The sequence below is a fragment of the Tiliqua scincoides genome, chromosome 3 (assembly GCF_035046505.1).
Source record: "Tiliqua scincoides isolate rTilSci1 chromosome 3, rTilSci1.hap2, whole genome shotgun sequence".
NCBI classification, from domain to species: domain Eukaryota; kingdom Metazoa; phylum Chordata; class Lepidosauria; order Squamata; family Scincidae; genus Tiliqua; species Tiliqua scincoides.
In genome coordinates this window covers 133,661,325-133,682,323 of record NC_089823.1, presented here as the reverse complement: position 1 = coordinate 133,682,323, position 20,999 = coordinate 133,661,325, and the positions used below count along the sequence as shown (strand labels likewise).

The 20,999-nt window shown below is 42.0% G+C and overlaps 1 protein-coding gene across 4 annotated transcripts in view; it reads right to left on the bottom strand.

Moving 5' to 3' along the window:
* The window catches only part of SEC24C (SEC24 homolog C, COPII coat complex component), a 55,192-nt gene that overhangs the window by 2,886 nt on the left and 31,307 nt on the right, over positions 1-20,999 (bottom strand). For all 4 annotated transcript variants that reach the window (XM_066620226.1, XM_066620227.1, XM_066620228.1 and 1 more), the window contains 15 exons: positions 20,343-20,470; positions 18,279-18,417; positions 17,443-17,558; positions 15,778-15,902; positions 15,257-15,448; positions 13,185-13,278; positions 11,244-11,360; positions 10,259-10,429; positions 8,755-8,851; positions 8,427-8,572; positions 7,715-7,853; positions 6,176-6,294; positions 3,668-3,847; positions 1,370-1,561; positions 573-662 (listed from right to left, as the gene is read on the bottom strand). In XM_066620226.1, the coding sequence (XP_066476323.1) occupies positions 573-662; positions 1,370-1,561; positions 3,668-3,847; positions 6,176-6,294; positions 7,715-7,853; positions 8,427-8,572; positions 8,755-8,851; positions 10,259-10,429; positions 11,244-11,360; positions 13,185-13,278; positions 15,257-15,448; positions 15,778-15,902; positions 17,443-17,558; positions 18,279-18,417; positions 20,343-20,470 (2,045 nt within the window). The remainder of the gene's footprint in view (positions 1-572; positions 663-1,369; positions 1,562-3,667; positions 3,848-6,175; positions 6,295-7,714; positions 7,854-8,426; positions 8,573-8,754; positions 8,852-10,258; positions 10,430-11,243; positions 11,361-13,184; positions 13,279-15,256; positions 15,449-15,777; positions 15,903-17,442; positions 17,559-18,278; positions 18,418-20,342; positions 20,471-20,999) is intronic.

Below are 20,999 nucleotides of genomic sequence, written 5' to 3'. Positions count from 1 at the left end.
GTATATTCCAACATGCACAATCACCCCCAGAAAACATGAGGAATAGTAGCCCAACACATTCTAGGATATGCCTAATCTAGTGAATGGCCTAATGTTCACATTCTGTTGGGTAAGCAACAGAGAAAGAACACAAAATGGAGGAACATGGGAGTATGGATCTGGATTTCCAACTCACTGCAATACAATCATTTCACATTTAAACCCCTTTCCACAACACCAAAAAAAATCCCGGCTTTGAGCAACAAAGCAAAATATAACTGGAGCCTTGGGAAGTTTACATTTGGTAGACTAGCTGTTCCATGAAGAAAGATTCATACCCAGTGCCATGTATTAATATCTCTTTGGATACCCCAAACATTACCGGTGCCTATTCTAACAGATGCAATGAAAACACTGAACCAGAACCCATGATGTGGTTCTAAAAAATTGTATTTACTGTCCTGTTCATAACCACGGCCAGTCTTGTGTTTTCACATTGTCATTAAAATGCTTATGAAAAAAGCGTGTTGCATATAGGTTACAAAAGGCAGCTGTAAAGATTTTCACTAATGGAAGCAAGAAGATAAAGTTACCTTCATGTAGCGTGATCTTTGAGATTGGAACATGTCAATGATGGATCGTACCCTCTTTGAAAAGGGGTTGTCCAAAACTGGTAGTGTGCACTACAATACAAAAAAAGCAGCTAAAGCATCTCAAAGCAGGCCAGGAATCTGTTTCAATCTTTTAAATGAATTCTAAGCTCATGGACCAGCTGAATAATTCAATCACAAACATAGCAAATCAGTAGAAATAATGAAGATAGCGTGACATTTCTTACAATTAGCAAAGTAGAATCCCTAGCAGCCCAAGTGGGAAAGCCATCAACATCACAAATACCTGTAACACTACTGCAGACAAGACTGAGTCCTCCCCAACCCATGTTCAAAAGAGCTATGCAGCCTTGCTGAAGATTTAAGTCCGTCATATAGGCAGTGACATTACTACAGGGGTGCGGGCAGTGCGGACACGCCCAGGTGACACCACTAAAGGAGATAACACCAAATTGACCCATCACTGTCTTACCCTGCCATGGTGTGGCAAGCCAGCAGGTTCAGAGGTCCTGCAGCGAGGTGAGGATACAGCAAGCCACTTTAATGTAACCCCCCCCCCGTGGCACCATGGCAAACAGCTGGCCCACAAAGCCCGCCCTGTTCTTAGGGGGGAGCAGGGGAAGGGGTGAGCATTCTTCTCATCTCCACTTTGCCCCAGGCCAGCCCCTCTATACAGCACCAGTCAACCTTGAAGGCACACAGCGGCATTAACCCCTGGCAGGTTAACCCTGGCACCCTAAGAACAGCAACTTCTCCTTGTCCAATAGGAATCCACTTACCATAGTGCTATTGATCTGACTGAAAGATGAAACTCCAAAAAGATTCTGGATCAGACCTTGCTGAACATTTACTCCTATCCACAAAAATATATTCAGCCCATTTTCAAGCAAGTATATGTCGCCCTTTGAGAGACGTTCTTCCGAGTTTCTGATTGCTATTGGTAAGGAGTCACTGTTTAAGTCTACTTTGGTCTGCAGAGATAAAAACTGAAGTCACTGTCCTGCTGGATACTTTCATATCAAAAAGAACAAGATTTAACCTCAAATCGGCATGAATATGATAGAGAGGCTTTTTAGCACATAACTTACCTCCTGCAATTAATTGACAACTATAACAGAGCAATAGATCTGTTATAATTACAGCTCTTCCATGTGTGTCTGAGTGTTACTAATGGTTTTGCATCTCTTGAAAACCTATTTTAGATGTAGCCCCAACTTCTAGGGCAGTGGTTCTCAAACTTTGAGGGAGCTTTAATTCCTCAGTAAGTCTTTGCGGGGGAGGGACAAGGGCAGCGACGTGATCCTCAGGATGGAGTCGCTCAAGGGGGCGAAGGGGGGGGTGCTTGCACTTACATTTGTTGGGGTTGCTGAAGGAGGTGTGGGAAGCCCTGCGCAGCTCTCCACAGGGCTTCCTGAGGCTTGGAATGTTCAAAAAGAGACATTACAAAGCACCTCCTGGAAACTGGAAGTGCTTTGCGATATCTTCCTTTGAAGATTCTAAACCTTTGGAAGCCCTGTGGAGGGCTGCACCGGGCTCCGTGCACCTCCTGCAGCCGTAACTACTTAAATGTAAGTGCAATTACACACACACACACACACACACACCCTTAGGGACATGATCCCAGGGATCACTTTCCTGCCTCTCCACTTCCCCTGCCCCTTAAAGGGGCAGGAGAAGCTTTACATAAACTGGTGGGTAGTGACCCACCAGTGTGAGAACCACTGTTCTAAGGGATAAGGTCAGGGGTGTCCAAATATTTTGGCAGGAGGGCCACATCAACTCTCTGACACTGTCGGGGGTCGGGAACGAATTAATTTACATTAAAATTTGAATAAATTTACATAAATAAATTTATTAGAGATGGAACTTAGTAGTGGAGGGAGCCCTCGTCCCACAGTTCAGGCGAGAGGTAGAACAGTCATCCTCATGCTAAGAGCAGTTGCATCGGGCCAGCATGGGTGCCAGCAAGACTCTGGACAGCCAGAGACTCACTGGAGACTGGGGGCTCCCTGAGGGCCAGATTGGGAGCCCCCAAGGGCCGCATGTGGCCCCCAGGCCAGGGTTTAGGCACCCCTGGGATAGGTGAAAAGCCCATCATGTCCAAGCCCATCGTGCCCAAGGGACACAGCAGTCCCTTGGGTCTAAGTGCATCAGAACAAAACTACAAGGGCCATGCTGTATTAAAAGCCTCACTTTAAGACAGCAATGTAAATATTTACAGTACACATGTCCTCCTCAACTTTCTAACCTAGCGTTCCTTCAACCTCTTTTTGCACATTGCTTCCCAAATTCTTGATTTTTGATGTTGTGAACCATCTCAAATGTGTAATTAGCCCTTAATTCAAGCATTCATTCAAACTGGAAACAATGTTGTAACTGCGCTTTAATTAGCACAAAACAGGGCAACGCTACTAATTCTCTCGCATGCAATTTATTCTAACATAACCCACCTAAACAGTATTTGCTAGAGTTGATATAAAAATGCTGTTTGGCACAGCCACCTTTGAGGCAGACACAAATCCACCACCACCACAGCTGAGGCCATCATCATGGCCAGTAGCTTCATATGGTCCTGTCCTTTTAATAATCCCATTGTACTGGAATAATCAAATCCTTACTCCAGTGGCTGCCTCCATTGCTAAAATGATGGAGCTACTCAAGCAGCAGTAGGAAGGAGAGGAAGCCGAGCAAATGTGGCAAGGGATGGAGAAGGTTAAAACTCTGGTCAGTGCCTGTAATGACACAGATGAGGAAGGACACAAGGCAGAAGGCTCTGATTGACAGCCGAGGAGTCAGATGCCAGAATTTTGGTGCAAATTAATCACCTCCCATTACTTGTCTGAGGCGCCAAACTCAAAGCAGATGAAGAAAAACTTATTTTTCTTTTTCCTCTGGGTTTTTCTCACTAGGAGAACCAAAGGCTTCCACCCAAAGCTACCATCTTCTTTCTTTATTATTTTCCTACTAGTCAAACTTCTTAATTAGACAAAACAGCCTCTTCTAATTCTTTTAGCTTTCACTTATGCCAATAACTACATGTTTAAGCAAGTTAAAGTCTTACCAGCAGGGGTACTTACCAGTGGCAACAGTCTAGGGTAAAAGAAAACATTAGTATCTGCCACATCCATAGAAGAGACTAGCTGGCGGATGTAGGAACGGTCATCAGTGGTGACTTCTGACCCAGGCTGAAGTACATCACTTTTCAAGACACAGTTCAGATACACAGGGAGTAGTTTCATGCACTCAGGGAGAATCAACTATAAGTGACAAAGCAGGAATTAGAGAAATCATTCAAGATTGTAGCGAGTAGATGACATACAGAAAAAAAAAATGAGAACTAGTTTTAGCACAAGTTTTGCATAAGCTCAGCAGAACCATGATAATCTCTGATGAAGATTTACAACAAACTAAACATGATGCTACAATCAAAGAAACAATGCTTCAGAGGTAGAAAATTTACAAGACTTTACATTTTCAGATTCAAACTGCAACCCATTATCATAAGTATCCTGTAAAATTGGGAATAGCTTTCTTGTAGCTGCATTACAAAACCTGGTAGAACATATTAGAACTTTGTCCAAGGAGACCATAAGTGGTCTTGTTTGTGTTCTGGGCTTATCAGAAAGTTGATTATGCTTCCCTGGGAGCCAAATGAGAAGTCTGTGTATGACTGCTATCCTGACTGGTTTGCAAAGATGCTCAATTGATTGACCCCCTGAGTGGACAAACCAAACTGTTTCCACCAGTAAAGTATTCAATATTTCAAAAAGAAAATACCTGTGTTTTGTTCACTATCAGTAGAGCACTGCTCTGATGCTACCTAATAACAGGTATCAGCATTTGCATAGAATATTAGAGTCTAAAAGACTGTTATTGTTTTATACATCAAAAGATAGATTAAATGGGATCACTATATCAGGAATGGAAAACCGAATCTTTGGGAATGGTGTGGGGGTCTAACATCTAAGTAACATCTAAGGCAGAGGAGTTCACAGGCTTGTTGCAAGGATATAAAGAGGGGAAAGAGTCCCCACTCTGAGCTCTTTAGGGAGAGGGAGGTATATACACTGATGTGCTAGGGGGGGTCAAGGGGGTAAATACCCTGGGGCACCATATGTGCAGTGGTTGCAGCATCATTCTCTCTCTCTCTCTCTCTCTCTCTCTCTCTCTCTCTCTCTCTCTCTCTCTCACACACACACACACACACACACACTGCTACCGCCTTCTTCTTTACCCTGTTGCCTTCTGTTTGGAGGCCTTCTGAGGGCCACCTTACAATGTCACTTCCCTTTTTCTGAATAAAACCAGAAGTGAAATTAGACGGCCTTCCAAAGGCCCTAGAAGGCCCTCAGATGTGACCAGTGGGGGGGGGGGTGCATCTGTGCTCCTGGCTTTGGGAAGCATAGGGCCAGGATCGCCACTGGTGGTATATAAATATGAAAATGTGTTTAGGCATGAATGGTTCCCATTAATGAACAACTGGTTATTAAAAGAGCATCATAAAATAAGGAACATGATATAGGGCAATGTATGAGGGAGAGGCACTCAACTTTTGTTCTGAATGATGGAGTTGTTAATATCCTGGTGTGAGCTTCCAAAAGACAGCTAGTGAGCCACCAGGAGAACAGGTCTTTGGCTTGATCCAATAGGGTTTTGCTTATGTTCTAATGACCAATTACCACTTTTGGACTGGCAGGTAAATTGAAAGATTTTGAAAATGTTTTAAAGTTGCCTGGGAACTAGAGAAGTGTGAAGCAGCACTCCCTAGCCTCTACCATTACCCAGAGGACAAAGGGGCTGCTGGGTTGTTTACACTGTCATTTGTTGTTGTTGCCTTGGGGATCACTGTGATTGAAAGACAGGGTATAACTCCTTGGTTCTCAAACTCCTCAGGATAGACCCAAGGTAAGTGTGTGTGAGTGTGAGGGGCTAAGGCACCTCCCCCACAATTTCAAACATTTCAAAACAACAAGAAAAAGGGCATTTCAGGTTTTGCGGTAAAAATCAGAAGTGCCTGTTTTTGTTTGTTTTAGATGTTTGGAGGTGTGGAGTCCTTGCGGAGGACTCCCCAGACCCCCCGGACTCCTATCCTAGCTCCTAACATGTAACCCCCCCATCCCCAGCAGCAGCACGATTCTGGGGATCACGTTGCTGCCTTCCACCTTCCCCAGCCCCTTAAAGGGACAGGGCTTCCCTGTCCTGGATTGCACAGGCTAACTGTAAAAGGGGAGTGGGTCTACTGCGTGGACTGTCTCTTCTTCAGCAGAGACTGAAGACAACATAACATTTTGGTCCCTTTTATCTATGATGAAGTCTCTTTGCCCTCATTGTGGGAGAGTAAAATAAGCATGACCCAATATAATGCATGAGGTTTTTGTTGCTTGATTTAATAGTGTTTGTGAAATGCAGGATTAGTGTTTCAGTCTATTACAAAAGGCAGCTATTTCAGAAGCAGTTCTGAGGACTTTGAAGCTTCCCCTACATTTTGACATCACTACAGAGACCTCTTTTTTAAACCACTTCAGTTTGTTCTCCATGTGCCCCAACTCCCAGCTAGCACTCTAGGACCAAGTCAAAGCAGTTACCTGTCCAGCAGAAGAGGGGCTAGCACAGTTTTTCCGGTAGCATGCCAGAATCTGGGCACACTGATTGATCAGTGTATCTCTCACAGTCTTGACTGGATTGTTCAGAACTCCACGATATGCTTCATGGGGGGAGGGGAGAAACCCAAAAATAAGTCAAGCACATGATGATGAAAAGGGTTTAAAATAAGGTAAACCTCAGTAAAAACTCAAACTGATTAAGTCTTCTTGACATATCACATGTACTGCTGTGGTAATATGAGCATAGGAGGCTGCCTTATTCAGAGTCAGATCACTGGTCTACCTAGCCCACTACTGTCCATTCTGTCTGGCAGAAGCTCTCCAAGATCTCAAGGTCACTCTCAGTTCTGCTGCTGGAAATTCTTAAAGAATGATGATGCCAGGAACTGAACCCGGGACATTCTGCATGCAAAGCATGCATTTCACTACTGTCTTATGGTATTTCATATTATGGTCTAAAGTCACCTTATAATACAATCCTGTGCAGGTCTACTCAGAAGCTCCATTTTGTTCAACGTGGCCTCTCAGGAAAATGTGTATAGTATTGCAGACTCACGGCCTAATCCTATCCAATTTTCCAGTGCCAGTGCAGCTGTACCAATGGGGCATGCACTGCATGCTGTGATGGGGAAGCAGTCACAGAGGCCTCCTCAAGGTTTGGAAACAACTTCACTCAGTGGCTGAATAGGAAAAAGACCTGTGTCTACACTGGTGTTCTGCCACTTTAACCTGTAGCTATTTGGCTTTGTACATTTGCTAGCGTGAACATGGATTTAGCCTTGAACACACCACTTTCAAATCCAGATCTTGCATATATGAGGACACTAGAAGTTTTAAGCAATACCTGCTACTTAAATCATTTATATCCTTTATTTCAATTATTTTGTCAGCCATCTCTTGATCCAGAGAAATGATTAAGGGTTCAGTTCTATCCAACTTTCCAGCACCAGTGCAGCTGCAATGCAACCCAGAGGTAAGGAAACAAATGTTTTATGCACAGCTTAGGGCACAATCCTAACCAGGTCTACTCAGAAGTAAGCCCTAGTTTGTTCAATGGGGTTTACTCTCAGGAAAGTGTGGTTAGGATTGCAGCCTCAAGGTCCAATCCTATCCAACTTCCTAGCACCGGTGCAGCTGCAATGCAGGCCTGAGGCAAGGGAACAAACAGTCCCTTACCTTGTGGAGGACATAACAACCCTCCCACCACAGGATGTAGCACGCTCCCTATTGGTACAGCTACACCAGGGCTGGAAAGTTGGATAGGATTTGGCCCATAGTTGACTGTAAAGTCTAGTTGAGGATACCTTTTTACAGAGATCTACCACTCACAGTGCATTCTGCCCATATGACTCAATTAACACTTTAATATGACTAAAGCAGAGCTTTATTCATACTCTGAATCAAAAGATTCACAGTATGAGAGGAATTTAGGAAGGTATTTTCTTGCAGCCTTTCCCTCACAAGGCTTCCCGTGTCTCACTAGGCAGCACTCCTGAGGTAATGATTACACATAACCCTTACCGAATTTGGCCAAGAAGTTGATAAGAGTGTCTGTCTCACAGTTCCTGTAAAGATCAGCCAGCTGTGTGCAGCAGTTCAAGGAGAGGTTGTGAATGCGGAGTCGCCTCTGTCCTGCACAGCTCGTATACAATACTGCACACTACAAGAGGGAGAATACAAGCAAAGCTATTAAGAGTCTGTGTGTAAAATAATTCAGCCACACTAGAAGTGTTCCCAACTACGTTACAGAGGGTCCCCATATCCACGGATTCACTTATCTGTGGACTGGGTCCGTGGGGCCTTCACGCCCTCCCCCCCGGCGTGTGACCCCTCCAGAGCTCTGCTCCCCTTGCCTCCTGAGAGTCTTCTGGGCCAAGCAGAGGCTACAGACATTCATCCAAGGCCTCTGCAGGGCTCAGACTGGCTCCTAGAGGTTTTTTTTGTAAAACCGCAAGTGGCGTTTTTAATGCCTTATAAGGAATTAGGAGGTTTGGGGAAGCCAAATTTTTGCTTAGAATTTAAGCAAAAATTAAAGAACCTAGTACATTCCTAAGTAATTACATAATCTTATGCATGTCTACTCAGAAGTCTCATTTATTTCAATGGGACTTACTTTCAGCTTAGAGTGTAAGGGATTGCAGAGTCGCAATCTCCCTATCATCACCTCCCTATCATCACCATCCCACTCCCTATCATCACCAACTCCCTATCATCACCATCCCACACGCCTCACCTGAAGAAGTGCTCCACTGTCTTCACTCAGCTTATCATCATGTTTGAACTCCACTGTGATTGTTTTGTCACTATCCAGGCCTGCTAGCTCCACATCTGTTGTGTTGCTCATGTAGAAAGCTCCAAAGAAGTCTGTTGCTCGAATTCCTAAGAGGCCAAAGGACACACATAAGGAAGTCCTTGAACAGAAATCAGCCAGAAGGTCACCACTGAGCAAAAGGTCTTGCTGACCATCAGTGATAGCACAAGTTGCAGTCAAACTTCAGCAACTTTGGGGGTACAACCTACATGTGTTCTCACCCACTAAGAACCCCTTCAAATGTACTCACCAGTGCTTGTGCGTACCCTCATCACGGCATCAAAGCCCACTACTTTCTGAACATCTCTACGCAAGTCATTCAAGAAGCGCTCCTGATCGGTTTCCACCTAGTGTACACAAGCAACAACAGGTCTCACACAACCGATATGAAGATGTATTATGGAACTCAGAATCCCACCAGGCTTTAATCCTGGAAATCTCACAAGACACACTAATTCATATCTCCAGATTATACAGGAATTAATACTGTCTATTTCAGTTAAATATACTAATCCTATAAACACAGACTAGTAGCCCTATCACCTGCACAATATCCCACAATCCACAAATAATTCCACTGCCTACTAATTCCTTTGTCAATTGTACAAAGATCAGTGTACAATTCTTCAATCTACATTAGAACTGAGAAAAAGCTATTTACAAATGCAGAACAGGATATTTTTAGACAGTTTATAATACAGGCATGCCCTGGTAACCCATGGGGGTTCTGTCTGGGAAACCCCCACAGTTAACTGAAACCGCGGATATCAGGGAACACCCCCCCACCCTCAACAGGCGAGGAGTGCTCTGCTCCCCTTGCCTCCTTGCACATTCATCCACAGCCTCTACCGGGCTCAGATTGAGTCTTAGAGTAAAAAAAGTCACTTCCAGTTTTATGGAAAAACTGGAAGTGACTATTTTTAAACTCTAAGGCTCAGTCTGAGCCCAGCAGAGGCCACAGATGGAAGTGGACAGCCTCTGCTGGGATGCAAGGATCTTCTTCCGGAGACAAGTAGAGCAGAACTCCCCTCGTTTCTAGTGGGGGTGCATGCACAGGGGCCCAACAGACCTGATCCGTGGATAAGCGGATCTGCAGATACAAGGGCCTCCCATACATTAAAACAAAAAATGCACAGTCGGAAAATTTCTAGAGTTTGACAAGTGAAGGCAGAGACTAAACCCATGCGTGTAAGGAATGCACATTGCTTGAACAGGAATCTTGAACAGTATTGTCAATTTGGACTGCTATTTCAGAATGCAAGTCTTCACATAGGCCACTAAACCTCTTCTCAAATAATTTTCCTTGCATTAAAAGAATCATTTGGGATCCCTCACACTGACAGGATTCCCACATTCCTGCTGGTGTGATCAATGTAAGTGTGCTCACAAGTGCCAAACATGTGGCTGACAGGTGCATGGCTAGTGGGAGTGGCCCTGTTTCCCCTTCCCATGTTCCCTGAATGAGATAAGATATGCCTCAGGACTTCTAATCCCCTTTCTGCCCCCATATGGGGCACAAAGGGCAGCCCACAACAATGATTTTAAGATAAAATAATTATTTTATTTGATATTGGGGCAGGGGATGCAGGGGACTGCTTTGCCAGATAGTTCTGAAGCAATGTTGCATTCTGGTCAATGTGGTCCAATGAAAAATCATTTAAATTAATTTTAACTTTTAGCTTTCAAGACCAGAATGGCAACAACTTCCTACTGTTAATATATTCAGAACATCCTTAAACCAAGGTAGACCATACCTGGAAATACGCATATTTATAAATGGAGCCACCTGTCTGATAAGGAACGACCCCCAAGGTAGCCACATCCAAATACTGGTTTGGAAAAAGGAACAGATCCACACAGCAGCCTTGTGCTACACATTCTTTGGCTAAGTTGCTGTAGAAGCCTGTCTGAGGCTGAAACAGAGTCTAAGGACAAAAATTAAAAGCAGAGCAGAAAAGAGAGATCAGCGCTAAATATTAAGCATATATTTGACAACCTAAAAGTAAAAGTTCAGATTATTCTCTCTGTTCTCTCTATTAGCCAACAATGGAAGTTTGGTTTTGTTCCCTAGTTATGAAATAGTCTACACAGGCTACATTTCCTCAACTATCATAGAAAACTGGGCAAACAAACCTGAATACAAAACATGAGTTAGCAATTCAATTTATAGAACCCCAGGTACAATTTGAACATTCAAAACTTTTTCAGTTAGTTCATAGCTGGTATTACAGCACAGATCTAGGTAAATTTTGACCTAGCATGTTTCTCTGGTAGGGAGACTAATCATTTGAGAACAAGGTGCTGATGGGGTGGAGTAGATTCTGGGAGTAATAAGGGACAAAGATCGAGTACAAGAAGCGGGAAGACAGATTAAATGGAATCAACAAGGGATACTCAACTGTAGCAATTTTCAACCTCACTCACGGCACACTGACGAGGTGCTAAAATTGTCAAAGCACACCATGGTTTTTGACCATAGACAAGGCACACCATGTTGCTGGTGGGGGATTCACACCCCCCAATGACCCTTCTAATAAATGACCTTCCCCCAAACTCCAGTGGCACACCTGTGGACCATTCTCAGCACACCAATGTGTGTGAAAAATCACTGCCATATTGTGTTGTTTCCTTACCAGTAACTTCTCCTTAAACCTCTTTCCCCCATCTCTCAAATGTATCAGTTAATCCACTGATGGGGGTCAGGAAGAAAAAGAAATACAATCCAACTGGACCAATTACCTTTTCTTTGTCAGTATTTATCAGTTTCTTGTCATCTCTGTTTTTCAGCTTCCCTGGGGCTTCTGCAATAGGCAATGATGTGTGAAATATGAAGAGTTTCCCAGCACACTCAGCTGCCTGCAAGAAAGCAAGTAAAAGTCCTCAAGTTAGAAGCAAATGAAACAAATGTGGAACTCTGTTCGAAAGGTCCTCATCTACCATCATAGATAGCATTGCAGGTCTGTTGGAAGGAAAGTCTACAGGCTGAGGTCAGACACAGAAACGTTTTGGTGGTCCTAAATAAAGCATTGCCTGATCTTAGATTGTGGATTCACTTTCTGCATATAGCCTTTTATTAAGATTTTAAAAGGACCTCTTTTTTTTTTTAAAGTCATTGTGCATCTAACTGTTCAAGGACACCCAGACTAAAACTAAAAGCACTTTTAATAAGGACCCTTCATCTAAAGCAGGGGTGTCCAAACTTTCTGACAGGAGGGCCACATCATCGCTCTGACAATGTGTCAGGTGCTGGGGAAAAAAGAATTAATTTACATTTAAAATTTGAATAAATTTACATCAATTTGCATAAATTTACATAAATGAATGTATTAGAGATGGAATTTACATGAATGAATGAAGGTCTTATGATAGCTCAAGGCCTATAAAAAGCCTTTCGCAAAGCAAGCCTTTCCTTCCCTGCCTTTGCTTCACAGATGTAAAACAGCAAGCAGAGAAGGGAGCCCACAGCCTGAAGCCTGTGCGAGAGGCTGAACAGTCGGTCCTCATGCTGACAGCAGTTGTGTTGGGCCAGATGGGCTTCAGCAAGATGGGCTTAGTCAATGGTGCAAGCAGCTTCCTCATGAGGAACCATGGGGTAGGCTAACTAAAGAGGCTATGCCATGTCTCCAAAATTAGACGTGATAGGGCAAAACAGATGCCATTTTTGGAATCGGCACCCCAAATTCATATCAAACCACCATAAAATTTGGGAAAAACTTTTCTGACCCTCAATTTTGTAGGCCTGTGATTGAAAAGTTTAAGAATTTTCAAGAATGCAATTCTATCAGTACATTAACAAAATACACATCAACAGACACTTGAGTCACTGGTGAAGGACACTGGCTATGATAATCTCATCTGTTCTCAGCAACGTATATTGACATACAGGTTATTGCATTTTCCTCTTGAAACTTCATAAGGCTGACAAGAGAAGCAAGGAACAACGGAACTTTATAACACATGCTAGTAGCATGCCTGCTTATCCAGAAGACTAGATTCTACCTCTTAAAATGGATGAATTCTTGTGATGAGAACACATAGGGCTTTCAGAACAAAACCTGGAACAGCAGCCATATGAATTGGTTGGGGTGTGGGGCTTGGTTGTGAAAACTTAGGATTGTCAAGCTTCACATATACTGCCTGTACATTATCTAGATTAACTCAGTAGGTGTATTCTAGCTGGCACACTGCTAGAATTGTTTCCAAAACAGACAGCAAAAGATGCTTTCAAAAGGCAGCACTGGTTTCATGACTGTCTTGAATAGTCTGTCACCAATTCCTATGAAACACTATTATGCAATTTGTTACAGTTCAAGGGCCCAATCCTATGCTGCCCTGATGTCACCGAAACAGCCGTGGCTGTATCCTGTGGACTCATAGCAGCAGCAGCCAGAGGTCTCCTCCGGGTAAGGTAACATTTATTTCCTTACCCTGTGTAGAACTCAGGGGGTCCCAATGGGTCTATTTGGATCTGCACCAGCTACTTAGCTGGCGCAGAACCAAGGAGACCCATGTCAGGCTACACAGCTCAGGAGGGAGGATAAGATTTGGCAGCAATTTCTTTAAACACATGGTCCCAAAGTTATTTAATGCATTAACAGAAAAACCACAACCCCTATTCCTCAATATTCTTTGTGCTCACATTAAACTTAGTATTACTCTATAGTCTGATGCAAAACAGACCTTTAGTGCCTCCATGCCAGCCTGAATCACAGGAGCAAACACAGTTTCAGTTTCTCTTGTATCAGCAAACATTTCTGGGATCTGGTCCAGCAAACTGCAAATTAAAACAAGTCAGTCAAAGAGCTTATAAAGGTAAACCTCAGCCATTGACAAAAGTTTCTGTGTAGGTTCAAGACACTGTCATGTTGATTTCATCCAGTTTTCAGAATACAGGTTGAGCCTCATTATTCGCGTGGGTTCTCTTCCAAGCACTCACGTGGATGGCAAAAAAACTATATGACAAAAAACGATAAAGCACTATAGCAAATCAATTTAAAAAACAAAGTTTCTAAGTTTAAGTGATTTAAAAACAGCCTTGCTGATCTTTGTGATATAAGAGTCCTTAAGTAGACAATCCATCAATCAGTCCTCCTCCAAGAGCTTACAAAGAGCTGAGAGCTTACACTCAGCCCCTCCCTTCACCAATGCAAAGGGATCACCTTTCTTTCATGTGCTCAGGGGGAAGGAAGGGGTTGTCTGGAGAGAGGAGGATTGATGGATTGTCAGCCAGCTGCCCTCTCTCTCTGTCTCATTAAGGATGCTATTGTTAAAGGACTGTTCAGTTTTTTAAACTGATTTTAAAGGGGTACATTTTTCCCCTTCTCCAGGGATCAGCACATTCCTTCTCATTTGCAGGGGGCCATTCGTGTTGAGTCAAATCTGTGTATAAAAAATCAGTGTATAAATAGGCTGGACCTGTAATACTCTTTGCTTCCTTCTTCTAATTATGGTATATAGCAGTTCTGAGTCATGTACTGCCCTACTGTTTCACCTGCCTTGTCTTTTTGCATATCCAGTTAGCATTTGAGGGCTAGTATGACTGTCTTGAGTAATGCTGTTTTAATGCCGTGATTGCTTTGGGTTTTGTCTTTCAATTATGTGTACTGCTTTGGAGGATAAGGTGGCTTACAAAAATTAAGCCAAATAATCAAATAGTTTGGAAAATTGAGAGTACGTATACACAGGGATCCATAAATAACACTTGCTAAACTCACTACAAAGACAGCATCTCCACCCCCCTCTGGGGAGCATGATGAGCCCCCGCTTTTCTTCTGAGATTAGAGCTTGGGGGAGAGGCAGATTACAAACACTTGTGCTGAACTTGAGGATTTCCAAATAACTCTGAAACACAATGAGACAGGAAGTCAAAGCCCTCCTCTAAAGAGGACATGGAGGATTGTCTGAACAGTTGTCCTGTACTGTACTTGTGCTGCTATTTGAAGGCCTTCCAAACTGCAAGAACCAACCTCTACAGCTCCTCCCAGGAAGGGGAGCTTGTCCCCATCACATTAACTATCCAAGGCAATCAGAGCATTTCCAAATGCAGCACAACTGTTGGAGTTCACTCTGAAAGCTCAGGAAAAGGAGTGGGGATATTCTGGGTTGCTCTGTATGTACTGTTAGCACCCTGGAAGTTCAGTATGACAGAAGCAAGCTCCAATCTTCTTCTGAGTTCTCAGCTGGGAAGGAGGCAAAGGACTGCTCCAAATTTCTGATGAGATCTGGAAGCACTCCAGGGGCCTCTGAAATTTGGCACAAAGTTAGAAACAATCCTGCCCTTCCTGGGTCCTCATCAATCCCAAGAGGATTGGGGACTGAATGCTGGCAACTACAAGTTTTGGCCAGCTATCAGAGTCAGCCAAACTTTACAGCCACCTGTAAATGCATGAACAAAAATCTTAACTGACCCTTTACCCCAAATCAAAAGTACAGTTCCCTGTTCTCATATGAATGTAAAAATCAACTGATTTATTGATATTCACCAACAATTCAGCAGCAGAATTACTACAGACTGAAGTGGCAGTTATTAATTCCTCTCTCAAGTTTCCTAAATGCTCAGTCAATATCATAGTCCACTCAGATGTGCCTTCAGAAGACTCATATTGTTATGTATCTAACCACAATTTAACAGGTAAGCTTGTTTAAACTAAAATCAGGTTTTAAAATTTTGCTACAGATATACTGTATGATAACTTGATTGACACATCCAGATACAGTAGCTATCTACTTTTTATGTGCCAGCTTCTATTTACCTGGTGAAAACTGCACGAGACTCATTCACATTCACCAGGAAACCATCAAGCAGAGGTACAAACATATCGGCTACATCTGACACGACCATCATTTGTGGTTGTGCCAGGGAGCTCTTCACGTTATAGAAGTGCAGAACTTTATTGTAGGTAACAAAGCCCACTCGGATGGCTGATTCTTCCATGTTCCCTTCTCTGTTTGAATTTTAAAAAAAAAAGACAAAGAAAAATCAGGGACTTATGCTTTGAAAGACATCCTCAAAGAAAAGCAGAATAAACTCAATAGAGTAGCATGATCTAGGTCTACTGAACTGTAAATCTAACACTCGCTTGACATTCTTAGCAGACAATGCAACAGATATAGCCTGAGGAATACTTTATATCAAAAGACAGGTTAAAAAAACTGAATAAATGGGTAAGAGTATTACCTTACTATAAAAACCTCTTGAAAATTTGCATTTCATATTCATCTTATGTTTTTAACAAGTTACCTTTCAGGACAAGAATCTCAGCTGTATCATTACCTGGGCAAATAGTCTAGGAGAGTCTTCAACTCTTCACAAATCAGCCTCACTAGACCACTCCTTATCGCATTGTATGACACATCGATCATGAAAATAAATGCAGGCGGGTTGGGAAACTTGTTATTCTGCAGAGAAGGAAAAGACAAATGCTAATACTAAAGTGCACACTCAATGCACTACTGTATTAGCACAATAACTGCATGTAGGCCCACTTTCAATGAGCTATGAAATATCCTCTTGTCTTTCTAATCTTATCTCAGTACCTATATTTATAGGTACCGCAATATTGGAGAACAAGCCACAGCAAAGATCTACATTATAATCTTCATCCAGGGTATCGCCAACCTGAAGTGAGAGGGGCTAAGCTATGGGGTTACGTCATGATAAGAATGCACATCTCAAGCCTTTTATATATGCACCACATTTCAAGAAGCTCTCAGCAAGTTCTCTACACGCCTCAATTCCGTACCCTTGAAAATTCAAAAGGATAGCATATAGTATTTTAAACTGGCCTTACTGCAATCCATTTTAAATTTTTGGAACAGGGCAACCCACAAATGGAAATAAAGAAAAAAAGTGAACACACGCACTAGAATAGAAGCACTTATGTGAGTAATCCATTCACATAAACACATTCACATGGTTTACTGGGGGGGAGGCTATACTAGCTGGAAATCTACTCCCAAGTAAGCAGAGAACCACTTCTCTGTATTCTGGTTTGAAGGGGGGGGGGGAAAGCTGGCACCAGTAACCAAAGTTTTAAAATTGCCAAAAATACTGAAGCCATGGGGGGGAAAAAAGTTTTCGCCCTCTCCTAGAAAACATAAATGCTGGAGGGAGGGATTATTAGTATCAAGAATATTTATATACTGTGTTTTAACAGGAAATTAAAATATATATCTTCTTAACAGATCTAAACCGGACTTAAAAACAGCCTTCCTTCCATACTGGATGTCAGCATTATGCAGAAATAAATAGAAACAATGCAAAAAATGCAACACCTGTTTAGCAGAGACTACACTGAGATAAGTGTACAGTATCACAATAACCCCCCTTTCAAACCGCTTCCAACTCTTTGGGAAAAAAACCTAAAATCTGCCTCCATCTCAAGAGATCAACATCAAAGACTCTCATAAACCTTGATGTTAAGAGCTAAACATGTACTTCTAAACACAGACCAGCTTCTTCTACATCCTGCAAAAGATAGAACAATCTGAAATAGTGAGAAGATCCAATGGCTATATTTACCTACAGTGTATAGAAACTATAATTGCCTAATATTGTAAAGAGTCTCTTATCTATTATTAGAGTGTGTCTTGAAAGAATAAAGGGCAGATACAACAGTATTTGAAAACATCACCTTAAACAAAACTTTCACTTATTCTAAGACAGAAAATACTTCATCCCAAGTTTCTTTTCAGTTTCTCAAAATTTCCAAATTTGCCAATGAAAACTTTGAAGAAATAAAATAAAAACCTTCCTTTTAGGTCTTCGCATCTCTAGCAATAGCCTGGTACAATAATTTGTGTTTCACTGTGGCTGTTTGTGTTTTACAACAGAAAGGGCTTCAAATAGAGCTATACAGATATTTACTGTTTTGTCTACCTTGAGCACTGAGGAAGAGATAACATTAACTTAGCATTGAAATGTGCTTACTAGTCATACCTTGCAGTAATCAACAGTTGCCAAAAACTCATAGGACCCTAATGATAACTCAGGTCGGTCATAGTAGTCCACTCGCCTGCCTGTGTGATCCAAGTGCTGGAAATAGTGAGATGGCACTGGGGAAATGGACGAAAAGGTAAATTCAGATACCGCTATAGGTAGAGTTTGACAGACACACAAGAACATATGTAACTAGCAAGTAAGGAACTAACAGTGCAATCCTAGGCATGCCTGCTTAGGAGCACATACCTGAACCAGTCCTTTTCCCATCACACAAAAATGAGATAGCTTAACATAGTAGTACAATACACTGGGCTGACTCGGATGACCAAACTGATTTGTTCAGTCATGAATGGGGCTTTTAATAGGACTCAAAAAAGGCGGGGAGGAGACTATGTTCCATCATACAACCCAATTATTTGAAGCAGAATTTAGCTCTTAAGAGTCTAAGCTTCAACTATTTGTATTTTTTTAAAAGCAGGTTTATTTTAAATATAGCAGCCTGCTACAGTTATCTCCAGGTCCCCTAATGAGGCCAAGGACTGCCCAGTTCATCCAACAATTTTTGAAGCTTCAGTGAGTCTAATACTATGCCATTAATCTTTGGAATAGCCATTCATGGCCTGTCAAATTAAGCAAGAACCATACGGCACATATGCATAAGAAGATGCTTCTTTGATGAGAATTTAATGAGTATTATTTGCCCAGAATTTAAGAGTGATCCCACAGTTCTGAACATTTAGGCATTAATAATCCACTATGTTGGCATTTTATAGGATTACATCATCTGGTAACCTTTTTATCCTCCATAACTGCCTCCAAGTAGAAAATCTTACCCTCAGTAACACAGCTACAGAAGCAGCACTGGAACCTTCTTCCACCCTCAATGAATTGCATAAAAGGGCACATATAGGCTTTGCATCTATTGCACCGGATAGGACCCGTTTCTCCATGGTCTACCAAATAAGGAGGAGCCTGGAAAGAAAGAATAAAAATAAATGAATTCTGGATATTGATGCTATTTAAATAAAAAAAATTTTCTCTCCCTGACTGGTGGTGAAATATCTGAGAGCATGCCTCCCGCACTTTGCTCTAGTGTTAATTTCAATAATGTAACATGTCTTTTTCTACATCTGTCCAATAATACTGTATACAGATCAGCTGCAGTAAAGCATCACACCCCCTGCTTTCTGGACAGCAAAGAACAGGAGGAAAGAAAGCCCTTTCTCAGGAACTCGGACAACCACATTTATATCTTCCAACTGCTGAAGTGATCCCACTTATGGGGGGCAGCACATTTAACATTTTGAATCCTGTCACGTAGAAGACAAGTGACAAAGTTCAGCTTTGGGGGAGGGTGGCACTGTTTGTTCAACTGGTACTTACTGTCTTCACAGTAGGCTCTTTACACAATCAAAATTATGAAATGTAGCTTTTAATCCCAGAATGTCTGCAAGTTCCTGCCTCGCATGTTCCTATTTGTTAAATTATAGTTCCACTACCCATTCAAACAGGGATCTCTTGTTTAACTGTAAGTTACAATAGGTTTAATTTAACAACAGATTCGGGTTTGGATAAGTTGCAGAACTGCAATTCAACAAACCATGATTCCTGCAGCACATACATGGTGAAAAGTGAAATTCATGGCTGAACTCACAGTCTGGTTGCCTGAACTAGTCCAGTGTTTAGTACTATGTTGAGGTTTCTCATTTTTGTACGATCATACATAGCTGTGCATATGAACTGTTTTGTCACACTCATTCCAGAAAATGGGATTCAGTGTTCAGCAGCTGCTGTAGCTTTAAGACAGCAAAATACCCTTTTCAAGGCCATCAAATACCTGCTTGCACTAAGGGGCAAACATCTCTAAAGGACAGGTGCTGAATTTCTAAAACTCGGGTTTTGCTAGTCCAAGACCCTTCTCCTGTATACTGCTCAACACTAGCTGATTTAGAGTATCTCATTTCCCTTAACAGGTGGAGGACACAGCTGTGCTGGTCAGTCCCTGAATGCTGGAAACAACACTTGGCAATTTGCAAAAAAGGCTTGCATAGTTTTAGATGGCTCTCTCAAGACTTTCCTGCATAAGCATCTGGCTTCTAAAATGAAGTCACACAAACATAATTTGTTACTTGATGACTAGCCTAAATATGATGCTATTTAACAGACTTCAAAAGTGAACTGAATGAATACCAGCTTCAGGAAATGAAATGCCTGTACCGTATTCTGTTTCTCCATGGACAGTTCTTTGGCTCAAGATACAAGGCACTGAATGGCTAAAGCAGGCTGAAATAGCTATTCCTCCTAATACCAAACTTGAGTGATTCCATGCATATCAGTCTGGAAATGAAACTCAAAAATAAAGTAGCAGTTTCTGCACGTGAGAGATTCCTCAAGTATAAAAAAGTATACTATTATAATTAAAAATATTTCTATATTGTTTTGTTGAAAAGCTCAAAATGGTATACTTATCAAAAGGAATGAAAAAATATGCTTATGTATAATGATCATTATCAACGTAACATGTTAACGTAAATGAAAGGAATATTACTTTGTAAATTAAAAGAAAACAATGTTTAAAAAAATGTAAAGCCTGACAAGAACGTGTGTGCTCCCAGGACCTATGGAATGCTGAAAGTTAAAAAAGAAGAAGAAGAAGAATGTGTGTGGGACGTGTGGGTATGTCAAAATTGACATGGTTGAGCTACTAAGAATGTTCTTGATCAATGAAAGGAAGTATATGGCTTATAAGTCTGAATACATTTATGAGTTTTTATTTGGATACCAACATGAACAAAGGTCACAGAATTAAAGACATGCATGAAACCTGGATACATGCAACAGTAAATTTGTTCCAAGCAACAAGTTTTTTATCTGAAATATCAGAGTACTGATCTCACCTCTTCTGTAGGTAGAGTAGCCAAAGGCTTTATGACTGCAGCAAGAGGAACTTGGGACTGCTTTGTCATATCTGAGGTGCAGGGGATATTATAGGATGTACACCTAATGAAGCGGGGACTTGCATTACCTGGAAGAGAACGGAATAGTCATCAACATTCTAGCAATACTGTACATCAAAACTAAATTGCCACATTCTGTCTGGACGAGATTTTAGCCAAAGACCAAGGGCAGGATCCAGAGGGTTTCTAGTGTAAGCAGAAGGCAATTCTGTATGTCAGTAATTCCAACAGACATCACCCTCCATGTGCTCCCCCTCCACATTCTATTCCACACCATTCCCAAGTGCTCTCCTGAGTCAACTGGGGGACCCAAGGAGTTGTAGGGGGAAGGAGGGTGGACAGGAACCCCCATTCCACAAGCAGTTGGATCCAAGACCAAAGATTTACACTCCTGTCCTCCCCCCACCACCAATAACAGGCACCGTACAATATTCATTAAAAATGAATGGGAGACATTGATGAGCACAGGTAAATTATATAAAAAATTAAAAACTGCATTTCCAGGTTGGGTACCAATATGACATTTGGGAGTAAATTCGGCCCTCTTTATCTGCAGGTTCCGGACCCATGGATTTGACTCAATGCAGGAGGGCCTCA